This window comes from Puma concolor, chromosome D1 (genome assembly GCF_028749965.1).
Source record: "Puma concolor isolate L17-30 chromosome D1, mPumCon1.1.hap2, whole genome shotgun sequence".
NCBI classification, from domain to species: domain Eukaryota; kingdom Metazoa; phylum Chordata; class Mammalia; order Carnivora; family Felidae; genus Puma; species Puma concolor.
Window position 1 is genome coordinate 57,480,585 of NC_141676.1, and position 19,793 is coordinate 57,500,377.

Sequence of the window (19,793 nt, forward strand, 5' to 3'; positions counted from 1 at the left end):
CATGAAACTCTCCTATTTAGAGCTTAACACATGATATCTCCTATTACATCTCCTACTTACAGCTTAATAATTATTGTGGTCTTTTTCTTCTTCACTTTTTTTTTAAAGTCATAAAAATGTTTCTCTACTATCAATTTTTTTAATATTAAGAAAAGTTGGGGTACCTGGCTGGCTCAGTCAGAGGAGCGTGTGACTCTGGACCTTGGGCTTGTGAGTTCAAGCCCCACATTGGGTATGGAAATTACTTAAATAAAATCTAGAAAGAAAAGAAAAGAAAAGAAAAGAAAAGAAAAGAAAAGAAAAGAAAAGAAAAGAAAAGAAAGAAAAGAAAGAAAGGAAGAAAGAAAAGAAAGAAAAGGAAAGAAAAGAAAAGAAAAGAAAAGAAAAGAAAAGAAAAGAAAAGAAAAGAAAAGAAAAGAAAAGCTATTTGCTTTTTAGTGATTCACACTAACCTAAATTGAACATAACACTGATGGGGGAGAGGGGGCACTGGTGAGAAGGACTATTATTTGTGGGGTTTTGGGAAAGAGAAAAGCAGGGGTGCCTGGTTAGCTTAGTCGGTAGAGCATGCAACTCTTAATACCCAGGTTGTGAGTTCAAGTCCCAGATTGGAATAGAGATAACTTAAAAAAAAAAAAAAAAAGAAAAAGAAAAATGGCAGGCAAGATCTTTTACAATATAATACATACTGTATTATACATCTGAACCCAAGTTCAGAGGTTTCTAATGAATTTTTAAAATGTCATTTGACTTGATAGGACAGACCAGAAAGGCAGACTACCCCCTTCCTCAAGCAACTAAAGTTATTATAAATACCAACAATACACAATTTTCAACTTCCAATTCAATATTATCATTGAGAAAAAAAGGAAGTTAGAAACCTAAATTCACGTTTTAGGAGGTAATATAGCATTCTGCTCACAACTATATAGGAGTGAAGGGATTCATTCCAATAATTTAACATAAAAGAAGAACACACTGACTCATTGGAATAAGGACTCTATTAATCCTTGGGAACACCAACCATCTCTGTATTTACATGTATATGTAAATATAGATATACTCAACATCAAATAGCACGGTAGGTTTTAAACTGCCCACATGAGGGGCACCTGGGTGGTTCAGTCGATTGAGCGTCTGACTCTAGGTTTCAGCTCAGGTCATGATCTCATGGTTAGTGAGTTCGAGCCCCTGCACTGTTTAGTGCAGAGCCTACTTGGGATCCTCTCTCTCTGCCCCTTCCCTGCTCACTCACTTGCTCGCTCTCTCTCAAAATAAATAAATTTTTAAATAAATAAATAAATAAGCCCACATGAATCAAAGTGTAACACAAGCTCAACAGACACCACTCTAGCCCCCTACCAAAAGAACAATAAAACATTTCACCTAAAAACAAGTAAGGTGCATTTAAATATAACCAGTTACATTCATTTAACAATTCTGCCAGCCTAAAAGGGTACAAAGACACAAAAATGACTTAGCCTCTCACTTCAAGGAGTTCACATGAGCGGGGAAGCCAGAAGCATGTGCAAAATCAAAATTCTGAGATCACAAAGAACAAACTTGCAAATTTAGTGGTAAGCAGAATTTGCCAGGTGAAAAAGTAGGAGGAAGGGTATCAACAGGCAAGGAGACTGGCATATATAAAGGCATGAATGTAAAGAGCACAATTAGATAACCAGAAGTCCTGAGTTGCCAGGGCAAGGAGATTAAGAAGGAAGGATGAATAAGCATGAAATGGTAGTATTACGCCAGGAAAGGAAGCTTGTGGCTAGGTTGCAGAAGGCCATATATGCTACAACGAGGTGTATGATCTTTATCCAAAAGGCCACAGAGAACCCAATATAAAATAAACTGTTTTTATCTTATTATTTTTTTATTTGAGAGAGAGAGAGAGAGAGAGAGAGAGAGAGAGAGAGAGAGAGCGCATGCGCACAGGAGAGCAGGGCAGAGTGAGAAAGAATCTTAATAGACTCCATGCTCAGCGCAGAGCCTGACACAGGGCTGGATCCCACGACCCTGGGATCATGACCTGAGCCAAAATCAAGAGTCAGACGCTCAACTGACTGAGCCACCCAGGCATCCCAAACAACATTTTTAGAAAGCCAGCTGGTGACAATGTGGAAGACAGACATAAAAGGAGAGGTGGGGGGGGTGGGGCTAGAAAATATGAGAACACTACTGCAAGAATTAGAATATTATTGAAATAACGTAAGTGAAATGTGATAGGTCAGCAATAATAGAAACAACTAAATAATAGCACACCAAACTATATCAATTTAGCAGTGACTGTGTATCCCTATACTTGACCATAAGCTCCTATACCAAGGTATAGGCAATAGGGGAAAAACAGAAAAGAATGTAAACAAGAAATCTCTAGAAGATATAATTAGCAGGACTTAAGGACCACTGACCATCCAGACCCAACAGAAGATCTTTACTTACACACTAATTTGGCCTTTCTGAATTGCTTCTGAAAATTTATTACTTTCTTCATTTAGAAATTTCTACTAAGATAGCTTATTTCACTTAATAGAGGCTAAAAATTTTGAGTTTTTAACCATTTGAAGAGTTTCATGTATCTTACACAGGAATTATTTAAGTCTAAAAATTTCCCTGTGGCCACATGGAAAACAAAAAGAAATAAATGCAGAATACTTTTCAGTCAGAAAACACTGATCTTATCCAAGTTTGGATACAACTAACTTTATATACCTTAGTAAGAAACCCTGAAAATACAGCAGAAATACTCACAAATAGCACCTAAATTAAATATGGGGGAGGAAAAAAGAAGCTCTTTAAAACTTTGGGCTCCAAACAATTCAGGTATCCAAACACATATAATTTTATTACAACACACAGTTCATATTTTTCATGAAACTAACACGTAATTATGCACCACAAGAAAAATAGGTAACTGATAAAGCTTACGGACCCAACTCCAATTTGATAAATGTGTTACTAAAGGGAAATAAGAATTGCAGCCACTCTGTTTCAACACACAAATTATCTCCCATCATTTTCTTTTAATTTTTTTTTAATGTTTATTTGAGAAAGTGACAGAGCATGAGCGGGGGAGGAGCAGAGAGAGGGAGACACAGAATCTGAAGCAGGCTCCAGGCTCTGAGCTGTCAGCACAGAGCCCGACGTGGGGCTCAAACTCACAAACTGCAAGACCATGACCTGAGCCAAAGTCACATGCTTAATCGACTGAGCCACCCAGGTGCCCCCCCCATCATTTTCAAAAATATGTTTGTTGAGCTGTCGATTTGTATTACAGGATTATTAAAAGAGTGGTGTTTCTTTCAGTAAAATGAATCATGCTTCCCTCAATAAAGATACTGATTTTCACAATGCTGGCAAGATGGTTTATCTACTTGAAGTTATCTTAATTATGAATATAGGTAAGGACAAAATATGATAAACACATTTCCCACTAAATTTAATGTTCAAAGACAAAATTATATTTGTCATGTTCTAACAAACAGTGTTAGTGTGCAATCATCTGAGGTTGACTGGCTCACCCTCAGATATTAACCATTAACCAGAGGTGTCAGTTAAAAAATCTATGTGAAATCATTAAAGTCAGCAAATGTTACAATTCAGTAGAAAGACTATTTAAGAATTTCTACTTCAATGATTATAATTTGACTAATAAACTTTTAAGACCCTTGTTTTTTCATGATAGTATGTGTAAGTCATAGGTTCCCCCACTAAAGGAAAAAAAGTTGGCATTGCGTTAGTTCCAGTTATAATTTCTAGCTGAGTCAAAGCTCTAACAGCCTTAAAGCAGGAAATCCAAAAGGAAATTCCATCATCAGTTCCTGGGGCTTGGTAACTCAATGGTTCTTTGAAACAAAGATATAAAAGTTCTCAAACTATTTACTATAATCTTACCTCATATCTTCAAGCAAATCACATTCTGCTTGATGTTTGGCTTGAAGTTTTGTCATCTGCTCAACTTGAGTGTTTTTCAGTTCTTGTGTAACTTTCACCTAAAATATATCATACATTTATGAAGGCCTTACTGCAACCTTAACAACAAAATAATTAATTAAGCAAAATACTTAATACTTGTCAGAATATAGAACTCTTGCTCACTTCTGTAAAGGCCATAAATCCATTATTAGCCACCTTATTTTGTTCTACTGACGATACTTAATGAGAAAACTAGGCAAATAACCTGAAAGAGGTTAAATAAAAGTAAAAGAGTATAAAAATTATACAATGAATAAGTGCAAAATAAGCTTCCAGTCATTCCATTTCATGCACAAGCTCAGTACACATGTAGTAGATCTTCTGAAGAGTTTTAAAAGGCCCTGTCTTCTATTTCTTCCAAAAAAGACTTAAAGATTTCTACCACCAGGGGAGGTGAGCTGAGTATAGATGGCAGAAGGGAGTATAGGAATGCCTAATATCTAAGGACCGAAATTTACACAATCATGAAATCATATGCATAAATTGACTACATAAATTATTCCATAATGGCTGCGAGAAAGCACACTGTGTCTCAGGATGATGCCCTCCACTCGCTGACAGCCCATCAAATCACAATCTCTTTCTCACAAAGGAGAAAGCAAAAGTGACCTTCCAGCATATGCAGTGCTTTTAAGCCACCCCAGCAAGCCGGTCCCCGTGGCGGCTCCACTTCAAACAGAACAGCAAATGCAAGCTGGCCAGTGCCTCTCGCCAGGGTTCCAGGTTACAGTGGGCCTGGAATCCCCCCCCCCCCAAACCAGAGCCGTGCTAACCCGGAGGGGTGGGGGGTACATGTGTGAAAGAAAAAAAGACTCACTTAACTGGAGAAACCCGGATTAAGAAAGAGAAAGAAGCAGACACGAGCGAGTTAGGTTTGTCCACGAGGGGAGGACAGAACAGCCTTCTCCACCCAATGCCCAGAGTAGACACTAAGTAACCATCTGCAGGATTAAAAAGACAAGGACACAGCCTCAGCCCCTAGGAACGCTGGGGAAGAGGACAGTGAAACAGTTCTCGAAGGGCGCTGGGGGGAAGCGGCTGACACGCCGGGAGCACCCGTCACTCCCACCCCAAGCCCAGATCTCCGTGCACACGCCACGCACTGCCCATTTCACGCTCTCCGGGAGCAGCACCACTGCCTCAAGGCCCCCTAGCTGGAGGGGCGGGGCAGGATTGGGGGTGGGGGGAGAAAGGCATAATTTCTTGTTTTCCCCTGGGGTGGGGGGCGGTAACTAGTCCAACTTCTCGGCCGCCCCGTGGGAAAAGCAGGCCGAACCTTACGGCTAAGACTAGAAACAAATTCCCTGAAAATTTGCAAACGGACGAGGGTGGCGACAAGCAGCTGGAGGGCTCAAATCAGGCACAGACTAAACAATCACACAAGCACAGGCTCTGCAAAGCTGCAGGGGCTCCCCGCCTCCCCTCGGTGCAGCCCCGAGAATGCACTTTGCAGCGAGCAGCACTGCCATGCGCGCGCGCACACAAATGCACACCCGAAACTCTGTGAAATGTCTAGGGGTCTCCAGTGCGGTGGAAGGGACGAGCCCGGGTCGCCCCTCCGTCGGAAAGACACCTCATTCGCGTGGCCCCCTCCTGGAGCCGCCGGCAACTCGGTGACAAGCCCGAGGCGACGGCGGTCACGGCCCCTAGCGAAAAGGGGGAGGGGACGCAGCGGGTCGCCCCAGCCGCGTCCCTTGTACACATCCCTCCCAAACCCCAAAGCCCCCCGGCTGCACTCTCACCTTCCTCGGCGGCGGCTGCATGATGCTGAAGGGACATCAATCCTCCCCCGACGGCGGCGTCAGCTAGGACGAGGAGGTGGAGGGCCGTGAGGAGGGGAGGCCCCGCAAGCGAGTCTGTGTGTGTAAGGAGAGCCTGAGAACGAGAACTCCCCCGGCAGGGAGCAAGGCCGGCGGGCGGCTGGAGGACCCGGGTCGGAGGGCGAGTGTGAAGAGAAGGAGGAGGAGCGCCGGGAAGGCCTGGGGCTCGGACGGCCCGGGGGGTGTGTGAGGGAAGGAGGCGGAGACCGCAAGGGGGCGGGGGCCCTAGAGCTGGGGCGCAGGGTCTCCTAGCTCGCCGAGCGGCTCTCGAACAGCAGCGTCGTCCGGCTCCCCGCCCGCCGGCGCCGCAGCTCCTAGCAGACGCGGCCCCCCGCCCCCACTCAGGCAGCCCAGCCCTCGCAGGGCCCAGCGCCCCCGCCCGTCCCGGGGAGGTGGAAGGCGGCGCCGCGCTCTCGGCTTCGGCTCCTCCACTCAGGCCGCGGGAATTTCCGGCCCCACCAAGTGGCGCAGCGCCCCGCTCCGGCGGCGGAGGGGACAACTCAGTCCAGAGCTGGGTTCGAGGGGCCGGGCCACACTGCAGGGAAGGAGCGTGGCGGCGGCGTGGGGCTCTGGATCTCGGCGGGGGGGAACTAACGGATCGGTCGGGGAATAGAAGGATAGAAACGCTAGCGGAGCACGAAAATCCCCCCCTCTCTCCGAGAGTGGCACGTTCCAAACGCCTCTTGTCCTCCCTCCCCCACACTGGGAGCCAGACGGGGGCTTCCCGCGCGCTTTCCCGCCAGCCGTCCGGGCACGCGCCTGCAGTCGGAGCCGCGCACGTGGGCGGGAGAGAGCTCCGCGCCGACGCACGCGCACAAGCCGCCCCCACCTCCTACAGGTTTTTGGGCCGCAGCGTTTCTGTGTCCGTGTGTGTGTGTGTGTGTGTGTGTGTGTGTGTGTGTGTGTGTGTGTGTGTGTGTGTGTGTGTGTGTGTGTGTGTGTGTGTGTGTGTGTGTGTGTGAAGGGGACGACACTGAAGTTTTTACCTTGGGGCGGAGGGTAGCATGCTTGTAGCTGCAGGAGAGTTCTGTTTTTACTTCTTTTCGATCCTCAAACACCCCTCTCTGGTGAGCGAATGGGTTAGCCAAATAGGCAAGCATGAAGGGGGCGAGCATCGACAAGTCCTTTCTCAGCGGGCCGCAGGTGTCTGACTGTTGCGGGGGTGGGACAGGGGGGTGTCTAGTTGCCTTGCAAAGGAGAAAGTGCTCTCTGGTACGGGGCATTCAAGTCAAAGAGCACGGACTCTCTGCTGGAAGGGAACCTCGAGGTTGTTAAGACCAGTATCCCCAATTCACAGATAGGGAGGCTAATACCCTTAGAAGAGGGGAGACTTTATGTAGGTCACACAGCACGACTACACTCTATGGGTCATAAACTTTTGCCAATGATAACTGTGAGAAAAAGTAAAGGAGGCAGCAGGGGCAACGGAGGGAACTCGTGTCTGGGAGTCAGGACCTCTGGATCTGGGTCCACTCTGCCTGCCTCTATGTAGCTGGGTATGTAGCTCCACCTTCCTCATCTGCCAGTGAGGCTGTTCATCCACGCAGCCCCCTCCCCACACATCCAGACCATCTGGGGGTAGGGTTTTCAGCCTTTCTTGAGCTGCTTAGAAGAATGAAAACACCTCTTCCAGAGCCACATGGATGTGCGAAGGGTGTACTAGATTGCCCCACAGTTTTATCAGAAGTTGGAGTACCGGACGCCTGTTCTCAGAAGAGTAGTCAGGCAAAAAGAGGAAAGTGAGGCCTGGAGAGACCCAAGTATATTGCCCGAGGCCACAATTGGCGAGAAATTGGTTCAAGATGGAACTTGAACCCAGGTTGTTCACACTGAATTACCTGGATTCTTGTACAAGAAGGCTATGCATGAGCTAGATTGTGTATGAACCAGGAAATCAGGCTTGCTTTTTCTGATTTCCTTGAGGCCATTCAAAAGTCAGCCCTTCACCAGAGTCCTCAATTACCATCAGGGAACGCCTGGGGCAATGGAATAAGTGGGTGGAGACCCAACTCCCCTGAGCCCAGGCAAGAGGTAGCCAGGCTGGGCTCCAATCTCAGCTCCAGCACCAATTAATTGTGAGGCTTTGAGCTAGTCAGTTTCACTGCTTTCAGCCTTTACTTTCTGGCTTGTAAAATGGGGATATAATACCAGCCCCACAGGCTTGTATTAATAGAATTCCGTCTACCACAGGCTCTGGCACATAGATTCCGTCTACCACAGGCTCTGGCACATAGTCGGTGATCAATAATTGCTTACTGATTTATCATTCATTCAAAAAACATTTGCTGCGTCCTGCTTTGTGCCAAGCCTTGTGCCAGACACTGGGAATACAGATTCTTTTTTTTTTTTTTTTTTTCAACGTTTATTTATTTTTGGGACAGAGAGAGACAGAGCATGAACGGGGGAGGGGCAGAGAGAGAGGGAGACACAGAATCGGAAACAGGCTCCAGGCTCTGAGCCATCAGCCCAGAGCCCGACGCGGGGCTCGAACTCACAGACCGTGAGATCGTGACCTGGCTGAAGTCGGACGCTTAACCGACTGCGCCACGCAGGCACCCCGGGAATACAGATTCTTAAGAGCAAGACAGAATCAGCCTCAGCCTTCACCAAGGCTGATTTCCAGACCAGCCATTCCATGAATGTTACTAAGATAGTCGGGGTGGGGTGGGGGGTGGGTAACAGTGCTTTCCTAGACACAGTGTTATGCACACAAAGGTGCTTAACAAAGATTTGCTGGATCTTAGTCCTGGGTGCAACTAGTCTGGCCCAGAGATTATCCTCCCTTCACCTCTCTTTTATAGAAGTGAGGACTAGGGGTATAAAATTGCTAGATGTTATGAGATTCGGGATCTAACCTCTACTACTGATATGCTGGGCCTTCTCTGGGCCTTGGTCCCCAACCACAGAATAAGGTAAGTGAATGAGCCTGGAACTTAGTAGGCTCTTCACAGATGAAGTACAACCCTGGGGCTTTATTTTATGGGTTTAGGAGGGCATCCTCCACCTGATTTGCCATTATTCTAAAACCAGGAACGGCATTGACTTTCTGAGATGATTTTCTTTGGAGGTGTAATAAATAACAGGCAACACCAGATGGACTTACCTGCTGGGTGCTTTTTCAAAAATGTGGTTTAAAAAAAGAAATGTGTTTAACATTTACTAAATGCCTTTCCCAAAACCCCAACTTTCATATTACTTTTCTGGGCTAATCTTCACTATAATCCTGTGAAAGAGTGTTATTTTATTCATTTTACAAATGAGTAACTGGAAACTCAATGAAGGTAAGTGATTTGCCCTGAAGTGATGGATTTGGGACCAGAATCCAGTTCTCCCATTTGCCTCTTGTTCAGGGAATTGAGAGTTCACCCAGGAAAAATGCAGACTCAGGAGGATACAACCATATATTCCAAACTTCACAGGGATGGGAAAGGGATTTCTGTGACTTATACAAGCCTGACTTAAAATGTACCCCTTTGAACCAGGCTGGGAACTTCCAGAGCCTTGCTCCTGTAGTGCAAGCAAGCACTGTGTTACCAGATGTAAGATCCCTCGACACTGTTTGGGGGAAATGCCACAGAGCTGTCCTGTGACCACAGAGCAGCATGCGTTATAGCCCCAGAGACCGAACTGGGACTGGTCTCAGCTGTATCTAAGGAAGAAGGTTTTCCAGGCCAACCTGCCCTTAGAAGGGGTGAGCTCCCCCATTCCTGGAGCAGTGCAAGTAGGTGCTAACTCCCTTCCATCAAGGAGGCCACAGGTGGGATTCTTATCCTGGGAAAGAATTAATAACAGCTACCATTTATTTTGCCTCTTCTATGTTTCAGGGATTGAAGTAGGCATATTATTTACATTGTTTGTAACCTTCACAACTTCTCATGATACATATGACCCCGTTTCACAGATTTCACAGACTAAAGATCAGAAGTGAAATGACCAGCCCAAGGTCACACAGCTAGGACAGGAGAGCCAGGCCTGGCCCCTGGCTTCCTGTGATTCTGAAGCTATGCTCTTCCTCCAGCATGCTGCTGTACAGTCTCCCAGAAGGAATGTGATTCTAAATTTAAGTGAGATCCAGGATTAAAAGCTGACTAGAGCAGGCATAGGAGTGAGCATTGAAAGATAAGCTATCCCAATATTCCACAGAACTCCCAGGGGAAACTGCAGGGATACAAAGTGTGCAGCAGCCCTTGAGCATGATTAGAATGTGAACGGCACCCCACCACAGTTCAAAGTGGCCATCCAGGACAGATTGGCACTCCACCCAAGGCTCTAGAGATGGTGGCCACCATCCCATATGCCCAGACTGTACCAATGCACTTCCCACCCTCCTCACAGCTAGGGTTCACAGCCCTCACTCCATTTCCTGCTGTCTCATTATCTGCCACTCACATTGGTTCAGGCTGCTGGGGAATACCTATTAGCTCATCCAAATGCTAGCTATTCCCTGTTTGAGCCCCACTGAGGCTAGCTGACGATGCTGTTACAAATAATGCAGTCTGTGGACCCTATCCCCGTTACCTCCCTTCTACGCTAATCACCTTTCTTTCCCCTGTACTTCCACTCCCCACCCCACCCACACACACACATATCAACCTTTGCTCCTGCCTAAACTAATTTCCTCAACACAGCCCTCTGGTAAACCTGGTATGGGAGTATGCCCGTCTCCTCCATTAGCTCTCAAGACAGAATCACAGCCTGCTGGAATGACGTCTCAAGATCAGTGGCCAGCAGAAGAGGACAGGGGCTCTTCCTAGGACACAAGGTGAGTTTGTGGCAGAACTAGACCTTGAATTCCATCCAACATCACTCAACCTCAACCAGTCCCTTATTCTGGGTTCAGTCATAAGCAGGTCTCTGGGATGAGACCCAGGCCCTGCACTCCAGGAGCTCCCAATCTCAACACACAGACCAAAGATCTCAGCAGTGTGCCCCAAACACACAGGGCCCAGATTCCACCAGGTGGTGACAAGGATCTAAGGCCAGAGATGGGTTCCTGAGAGGCAGGCACTGGGACAGTGAATTATCTGGTCAGCCTGTGCCAGGGAGTGTTACAACTTGGTGGGGATGGGAGGGGGGGTGAGAGGACAGCCAGTCCCAGGGCTATAGCAGGAGCGGACAGTCACATGGTTTTGATATCAGGAGGCAGGCAACCAAGGTTCTAGCCCTGTCTTTGCCAGGCACTTTGCGAATGTGACCTTTTGCACATCACAAATTCTGTCCTTCCTCCTAAGGAGGTGGTACAGGTTAAGTGAAATAACAGGTATGTGATCTGTAAAGAACTGAGGAGCTATGTAAGCTAGCGACTGCCTGCCTTGGGATACATCAGGGAAGGTTGAATGACCACTTATGCAGGACACCAACGAGGGCCTTCCCACTGGGAGCTGCACTGTGATTACAACTCTGGGAAACTTGGACCCATGGGTAAAACAGTCAGGTTTGGGAGGAGGGTTGACATCCAAGGGATCGGGGGTCAGGCAAACCTGGGCTAGATATTTGGTTCCTCTTCTGCCTAGCTTTGGGTTCTTGACCGAGTTCTGAAATCTTTCTTCAACCCAGTGCCCTCGTCCTTACAAGGGGAATAATGACTTTTGGCTGGGTTGTGGTGAGAATTAAAAATGGAAATGTTTATATAAAATGCCTGCAACTGTGCTGGCCCACAAATGTGAGTTTCCTTTGAATGCGCATGTGTTTTCCTTCAGTTTCCCTTCATTTTGTTCTGGTTTTGTTTGTAAATTTAAAAAGCAAAACACAAAAAGAGAAATTCCCATGGGAGGGGGTTGAGCCCGACTACAGTCCCAGTTTTGCCCCTGACTCACCCATGAAGACCTGGGAAGTCCCTGGCCCTCCCTCCACCTTCATTTCCTCATCTGTAACACAGGGGCTTCACCAGGGAGTTTCTTCAAAGCCCAGCCTGGCAGCTTGAGATGCTACTCCTTTGTGAGTCCCTTCCCTGGAGAGGACCCCCCAGGCCGAACCGGGGCGGGGGTCAGGCAGTGACCAGGGGAAGGAGATGGAGTTGTAGGAGAGGGACAGCAGGATTGGGAGGTGGCAGGTCTACAACCACTGTGTGCTGGCCTGTGAAAGGAGGAGGCCCCACTCAGCTTAGGAACCCTGCCACCTATTTTCCCATAGCCTGCCCAGTTAATGCCAAAACAAAACACACTTGTCTGCTCCCTGCTGGAGGGCAGTGGGCCAAAATGAATGTCCTGGAGGGCTGGCAGATGCCCTGGCATCCTGCCTCTCCTCCCTGGGCACCCGCCCTTCCCCTGTCTGCAGCACATCCACACACCCGTGGCCTGTGGCCTGGGCGAGCTGAACACCACCCCCAGCCAAAGCTGGCCCAGGCGGCGGAGAGGAGCTTCCTCAGGACCTGCACTTCCCCCTCTCAGTTTCAGGGCTCTTAAACAGACACTCCCAACACCTAAAGCTGCCTGTCTTTCCAGTCCGGCCTTGGCCCTGAGATGTGATCTAATTCTTGCCGTGCTGCTGTGGGCAGAGCGCATGGCATCAGAATGCTGGGAGCTGCTGTCAGGCACTACAGGAGGGAATTCCCTGGCTCAGGAAAGCTCTTCCCGTGGAAGGGAGCAGGTGGTGAGTCTCCCTGAAGAGACAGACACCGCCAACGCTATAGGCAGAGCCAATCCTGGGATAAGAAGCATCAAATCCACCACCCCCACCTTCTCTCTGATGCTTGTCTACGCTGGACACAGTAATAATAATAGCTTACACTTTATAATAGTTACTGTGTGTCAGCATTCACATAAGTAATTTAATTCTCACAACAACTTTGAAGTAGGTACTATTATCAGCCCCATTTTACCCTAAGGTCATTCAGCCAGTAAGTGGCAACCTGAGATTTCTACCCAATTCATTAGGTCCCGGGGCTGTGCAGTTAACTGCTATGCAAATCTGTCACCAGAAGATGGTATTCCCTGTAAAACCCAAATCCAAACTTGGAATGTGGCAAGATGTTTGCACTGGTATCCTAGAACCTAAGCATTTACCCAGACTCGCCTGAAGCTGGGAATCACCAAGGGGTGCTTGTTTAAAACACAGGGCCCTCCTTTGAGGATTCAGTAAGTTTGATGTGGGAAGAGGCAGTGCCTGACATGTGGAAATTGCCCAAAAAATAAAAAATAAATAAAAGTATTTGTTAAACGAATGAATGCGCTGCCTTCTCTGAGTCTCCGTTCATCTCTAAAATGGGGTTTCAGTTCCCCACCCTGCTTCATCTCTAAGTGCGGCTGTATGTGGAGCCTGTGTATCTGTACCAGCTTCGCTTGGGCATGAGGAGTTGTTTACAAGCACACCCACTGGCTCCTAATAATAGCTGTAATAACAATAGCTAACATTTCTTGAATGCTTATGGAGTACCAGGCACAGTTCTGAGGGCTTTGACTGTGTTAACCCACTGATTCTCACAACACCCAATTATTTAAACTTTAAGGATAGAGAAACTGAGGCTCAGAGAGGTTAAGCAACTTGCCCATGATCACACAATTAGTAAGAAGCAGGATTTGAACCCAAGTGGTCCTACTCCAGTGTCCAGGGGTTAACTACTCTGTCATAGTTTCTGGACACACCCAGCCCCTCCTCTTGGGAACTGGGCTGCCACAGTTGGGCCAATGGTTATTGTGGTATTCAGGAAGGAGAGAATGGAAAATTAAACTAACAGAATCAAGATTTAGAACCCCCTCACTATTGTTTGAGCCTGAATAAGAAATTCCAAAGCACAGGGGCACCTGGGTGGCCCAGCCTGTTAAGGGTCCAACTTCAGCTCGGGTCATGATCTCACAGTTTGTGAGTTTGAGCCCCATGTCAGGCCCTGTGCTGACGGCTCAGAACCTGGAGCCTGCTTCAGATTCTGTGTCCCTCTCTCTGCCCCTCCCCTGCTTGCGTGCACGCTCTCTCTTTTCTTCAAAAATAAATAAACATTTAAAAAAATTTAAGAAATTCCAAAGCACAGAATCAAAGTGCTATAGTAGTTCCATGTGGGGAAGGCTGCCTCTATCTACAACAGGGGACCCCAAAAGGCTGCCCTGGAAGGGGTCTTAATGCATAGGAGGTAGACATTCCCAGGAGAACAAACAGCACAGTCTGGATGGGCTGAGCCATGTTTGGGAACAGTCTGACTATCCCAAGAAATGAGCCTACAAAGGTGGACTGCAGTCTTGGGTCTCCCACTTGGATATTTGCTCTAAATTTTTTAAAGCAATCTTCCTTTATGATGTTTATCATGCTCTGTAATAGGCATGTGTATTGCCCATCTCACCCATCCTGCCAATGCCTCCATCCCCACAGATCTCTGGAGGAGATCTTGTTTGTCACTATATCTCTAGCACCTGGGACAAGGCATGCTGGATGGATGGATTTGAAGGCCTGAAGTCCCAAAGGTTTATCAGCCATGGAACATTAAGTGTGGGAAGCCAGGTCACAGAATAGAAGGCCCAGGACAGCATCTTAAGGAAGGGTGTACCCAAGGGCCTGTACAGGCCTGTCTTCAGTTCATATTCAGCCCTCTGTCCTCACACACTGCACTGGGCCTGTGACCTCACTGTTACTCCTCCCAGATGGTTTGTTAATGTATTGACCATAAAGGAGAGGATGGGCAGGTCTGAAAGACAAGGCATCTTGGGCTGGGTCACACTAACTCCATCACCTTTCTTCCCACTAGGCACTCAGCTTGGGGTCTTGGTTAAGAGCTCAGTCAAGTTTTTTGGGTTTTTTTTTACTTTTTTTTTTTTTCAATGTTTATTTATTTTTGGGACAGAGAGAGACAGAGCATGAACGGGGGAGGGGCAGAGAGAGAGGGAGACACAGAATCGGAAACAGGCTCCAGGCTCCGAGCCATCAGCCCAGAGCCTGACGCTGGGCTCGAACTCATGGACTGCGAGATCGTGACCTGGCTGAAGTCGGACGCTTAACCGACTGCGCCACCCAGGCACCCCTTTACTTTTTTTTTTAATCTTTATTTATTTTTGAGAGAGAGAGAGCAGGGAGGAACAGAGAGAGAAGGAGACACAGAATCCAAAGCAGGCTCCAGGCTCTGAGCTATCAGCACAGAGCCCGATGCAGGGATCGAACCCATGAACCACGAGATCTTGACCTGAGCTGAAGTCGGACGCTCAACTGACTGAGCCACCCAGGTGCCCAAAAGCTCAGTCAAGTTTTAAGTCAGGCTGACCAATTTGAATTTTGGCCCTGCTACCTTCTAGCTATGTGGCCTTAATTGTATCATCTAGTTACTGCATACTCTCCAACATCATCTCACATTGGTCCTGTGACCCTGGGCTCAGCTCTCATTCTCTCTGGGCCTCCGTCACTGTGTAAGTTGGGATGGTTACCCTTGAGGCCCCCATGGCTCTACCGTTTTCTAGTTCTGTAACAATCAAGACTAAACAGTGTTTTCTAAGTGATAACAAAATGAATGTAAAGGTGAAGCTTGGGCTTTTCTCTCTGGGGCAACCAGAAAAAGCTTCTCCAACCCAGCAGTGATCACAGAGAAATAACTGGGTTAAGGCCATAGGCATCATCTGGATATTGCATCTGTGTGACAATTTTTCACACCTCACTGGTGTTAATCGAGACAGTTAATCTCTATTTGTGCCACCGCCCTCCCCCTCCCAGACCCTTGGCCTTGCACTGTGTCCAAGGAGGCTGGGACATTTGGGCTTCATCACCAGGACCTCTTGCCAATTGAGTTCCACTTGGGTTTGGATAATACAATAAGAAAACAGGACACCAGAGGATGAGAGAAGAGAAGTTTGGGCTATTTCTCCCTCTGCTCTTTTCCTGCTTTGGTGCTTTTTCCACTTCCTTCTTGATCCTATTCCTGCCAGCCAGCCCTACTTCTCACTGGGCTTCAGTAACATGATTCCCACCCCTCCTTCAGCCCTCATCTCTGGGTAGGTGCCTCGCCATCCTTCTGTTTGTTCCTTTCACCTGCCCACACCTCAGTACAGCAGTTCCTTCAGTAAATCTCTTCACTCCAACCTTAGAGGTGAATTGCTTCCTGCCAGCCTCCTGACTAACCTAGGACCCTCCACCCGGATCTGCCTATTTGAATCATAATTCAATACATTCCTCAGAACAAAGAACCAACCAGCCTAGCCCATGAACAGCCCTCCCATGTGCCTGCTCTAGGGGAAAGCATGTGCAGTGTGGCTCCTTTGGGGCCCCCAGAGTCTGATTCTGACTTACTGTCACTCCTAAAGAACTCCTGTGGGCAGAACCTGATGAGAAAGGGACACCTGCACCAAAGTAACATTGGCATGGCGAACCAAGACCACAGAATGAAACATGACGGAGCCTCAAGACGGAGCGTGGTCACATCCCCACTTAGGCAAGGTGGGTGACAGCGCTATGGGAATCCAGGAACCTGCACTGCTCAGGGCAGGCTCCCTGGAGGGCTGGGCAGAGCCTGGTCAGGCACCATAGGGTGCTGGAAAGGCAGAGAGAGGAAGGAGGAAGAGTTTAGCTCAGGAGAGAGTTGAGCAAATGCTTGGCAGGAAGAAGTGGGATTCATGAGGGCAGGAGTGAGGGCCAGGGACTTGGTGGGGCACACCACGTTCAGTAGCAGACTGCCCCCCTTGGCGTCCCTTGGGACATAACCCCTTCCTTACCCTGGATCAGGGCTCCCACATTCCCTCAGGAGCTATCCCACCTTCCTCTGGCTTGAGCTGCCTGTCACCCTAATCCTTTCACTTCCTTTGCTAACCACACCTGCCCAGATCACAGCCATAGCAGGGCCTAGGTTTCAGTTCTCATTTCCTCAACATCTCTGTAGTCTCCTGAAAAGTTTCAATTTCTCAACAGGGGTTGGGTCTGACACTGATCTAGATGCCTCCTTATCATCATTCCTGCCTCTCCCCCAACCCGGGTCCACTGCCCTCCTAGCAGCAAGAGCAAGCCTTCTAATATGCTATTTTTACCATGCACACCTCTGCTCAAGACCCTTCTATGGCTCCCCCTGCCCTATAAAATAAGCCCTACATTCTAACATGACATTCTAGGCCCTTCACCTCATGACTCCTGCTAGCCTCCCTGACCTCATCAGTTTTACTATGTCAGACACTCTTTGTTCCAAACACAACATGTATATGCATTTTTCCAGAATTCATCAGGTTCTTTTAGCAACTTCACACTTCTGAATGTGTTCTTCCCTCTGCTTTCAGCCTTCTCCCCTTTTCTCTGCCTGATAAACTCAAATTTGCTCTTTAAACCCCAGCTCAAAAACCCACTTCCTCCTGCCATCAGGTCAAACTTAATGCTCCTTCACAGACTTGTTCAGTTATTGATGACAGCACTATGTTCCGGCTGACTAGACTTCTATCTAGTTATGTCTTTCTCAACTCCCCTTTCTTTCAAGTCTGGCCCAGCTGGACTGCTTTTTTACTATGTGACCTTGGGCAAGTCACTTTACCTTCTCTGGAGCTCTCCCTGAGCCTCCAGGCTGGGTTAAGTGCTCTCTGTTGAGAGTTTTCAGCACTTATATGTATGTTGATAATCATGATGTATCCCATGATTCTGTAACTATCTTCTGCCAGACTATGAGTCCCTTGCTGTCAAGGAAACCTGCTAGATTCCTTGTAGCCAAATTGTCTCTGTATTCCCAATGCTCACCATTCCAGAAATCCTTATATGGCACAAGCAAATTTAATCCCAATTCCATTTTTGCAAGTATGGAGACTGGGCCCGAAGAGGCACAGAGATTTGCCCAAGGACATGAACCAGTTTCAGGGCTTTTTCCTCTGCCCTCCCCCAAGTCCTTGGGCCAGCCTACTCTCTGGACCAGAGAGCGGGCCAGCACCAGGCCTCACCTGTTGCTGTCCCATGGGCTTTCAAGGTAGAAGATACCAGATGCTCAGTTTTACTTCCCTCCTGGCTGCAGAGTGCTGAGAGCAACTGTCAGATCTCAGGCACTTCCGTTGTACTCAGAGCCAGGCTTCCTTTTCACTCCTTCCGTGGGTAGCAAACAAACCAAGGGCCACACACAGCCTCTGTGCCAGCTCCTGGGGAGTTCTGTTTCTCCTTAGGGGCCGAGCCCAGCTTTGTGGTGGACTCTCCCTAAAGATAGTCTCTAGCCTTGGAGTTTGTGGCAAAAAAAGCCTCATTACCCAAAACCCTGGAAGATTGGAGTCTGGACCTTGATGAAATGTCATATGACCTGCATGGGTTGGGGAAGTCTCACGTGAGGAAACTTCTACAGAATCATAAACTCTTAGAATCCTTGATGGAAACTATTCATTTTGCAGATAGGGACACTGAGGTCCAAAAAGGAGTTTTCCCAGAGCAGAAACCCAGTGGTATACCCGAGAGCATTTATTTGTAGGACAGCTTGAACTAAATGGTCCCAATCTGTGTTGCTCTTAAGTGCTTTTGTCAATGTAATACTGCTTTGTTTTTCTATCTCCCTTCTGCTGGCCCATCAGGTGCTTCTCTCTCAGGACCTGCTTGCAAGAGGAACTTCTCACCCCCAAGGTGGCTGACAGCTAACCTGTGAACTGTTTACAACAAGATCACCAAAGACGCAATACTAATGTGTAAAATATGAGTAAATGGGCTCAGATCAAGTGCCTGAGGGACATCTTTGGGACATCCAGGAGCCTTTTATGCTTAAAGTTTGGTTTCTTTTCTTTATTATTATTATTATCATTATTATTATTATTTAAATGTTTATTTTTGAGAGAGAGAGAGAGCAGGGGAGGGGCAGAAGTGGGGGGGGGGCACAGAGGATCCGAAGTGGGCTCTGTGCTGACAGCAGAGTCCAATATGGGACTCAAACTTACAAACCGTGAGATCATGACCTGAGCCAGAGTTGGACGCTTAACCAACTGAGGCACCCAGGTGCCCCCTTTTCTTTTTTACTGAGAGAGAGAGAGGACATGCAAGCAGGGAAGAGGAGCAGAGAGAATCTTAAGTAGGCTCCTCGCTGAGAGCAGAGCCCAGCTCAGGGCTCAATCCCATGATCCTGGGATCATGACCTGAGCCAAAATCAAGAGTCAGATGTTCAACTTACTGAGCCACCCAGGTACCCCTTAAAGTTTGGTTTCTGCAGTCTTTCCTCAACAGAGAGAAAAGTCCAGGGACAAAGACAGGGCTTGGGAATATATTTTCACTGCTCTTTATCAGTCTTTCTCCCCAGCTCACATTTAATCCACATGTGCTTGGAGGGTGCTTTTGGAAGAAAGACAATAATTTCATCTCTACTTCTCTCATTTTGGTAACTTATATCATCCTGAAGACAAGGAGAGTTCAACCCACAGTCAAATTCAGAAATCATTTCCTCCATCTATTCTTTTTCTTACAATTTTTATTGGGCTCATGCCAGATTAGTGCTTGGTGTATGAAGATCCAACAGGGTCTTGTCTTCAGGGGACTCACTACCTGAGGCCAGAGACAGACATGTAAAGAAATCCTACATTGGACTGTGTCATGTACCCAGGTGAGAGAGTGACCAGGTTTCTCGTGGAAGGAGGTGCTTTCCCAGGATCTTGAAGGATGAATTCACCGGAGAAGGGAGGGAAGAGCTTCAAGGAGCTCTCTATATTTCGACCACCAGAGCCTGCCATTAAGCAGACCACTCCTAGATCTGACTCCCTGGCTTCTGCACAACCTTTTGCCTTTTCCCCAGGCTTTATTTACTCACTTTGTTGGTCAACAAATCTATCGTGCTCTTCATCTGTGATGGTGCTATACTGGGCCCGGTGGACTCTTGGCCTCAAGGAGACCCCAGCAGAGACAATGACTACACAGTGTGAATAGGGTGTGTGTTGGGGGGAGGACAGAACTGGAGAGCCAGCAAAGTCACCTGAGCTATTCTGGGAGGTCAGGGAAGACTCTGCAGAAAGAGACTTATGACCTGAAATCTGAGATGTGGAATTTTCTTTGATCCTCCTGACATTCCTCTAAGGTAGGTCTTATTTTCTCCATTGTAGAGGTGATAAAAATGTCAGTGCCTTACCCAAGATCATATGGTTAGTAAGTGGGGTGGGG

General features: G+C 47.5%; 1 protein-coding gene across 6 annotated transcripts in view; it reads right to left on the minus strand.

Annotated features, from left to right (window-relative positions):
* Positions 1-17,662, minus strand: part of FCHSD2 (FCH and double SH3 domains 2) — a 302,118-nt gene extending 284,456 nt beyond the window's left edge. For 4 of the 6 annotated variants that reach the window (XM_086678251.1, XM_025928470.2, XM_086678249.1 and 1 more), the window contains exons 1-2: positions 5,721-5,875; positions 3,898-3,995 (exon numbers count right to left, since the gene is read on the minus strand). In XM_086678251.1, coding sequence (XP_086534377.1) covers positions 3,898-3,995; positions 5,721-5,741 — 119 coding nt within the window. In that variant the 5' untranslated portion in view covers positions 5,742-5,875. Of the gene's footprint in view, positions 1-3,897; positions 3,996-4,795; positions 4,926-5,720; positions 5,876-17,617 lie in introns of those variants that run through there. The other 2 variants (XM_086678247.1, XM_086678248.1) reach the window with 2 other exon arrangements.
* Positions 17,663-19,793: the final 2,131 nt, after the last annotated feature.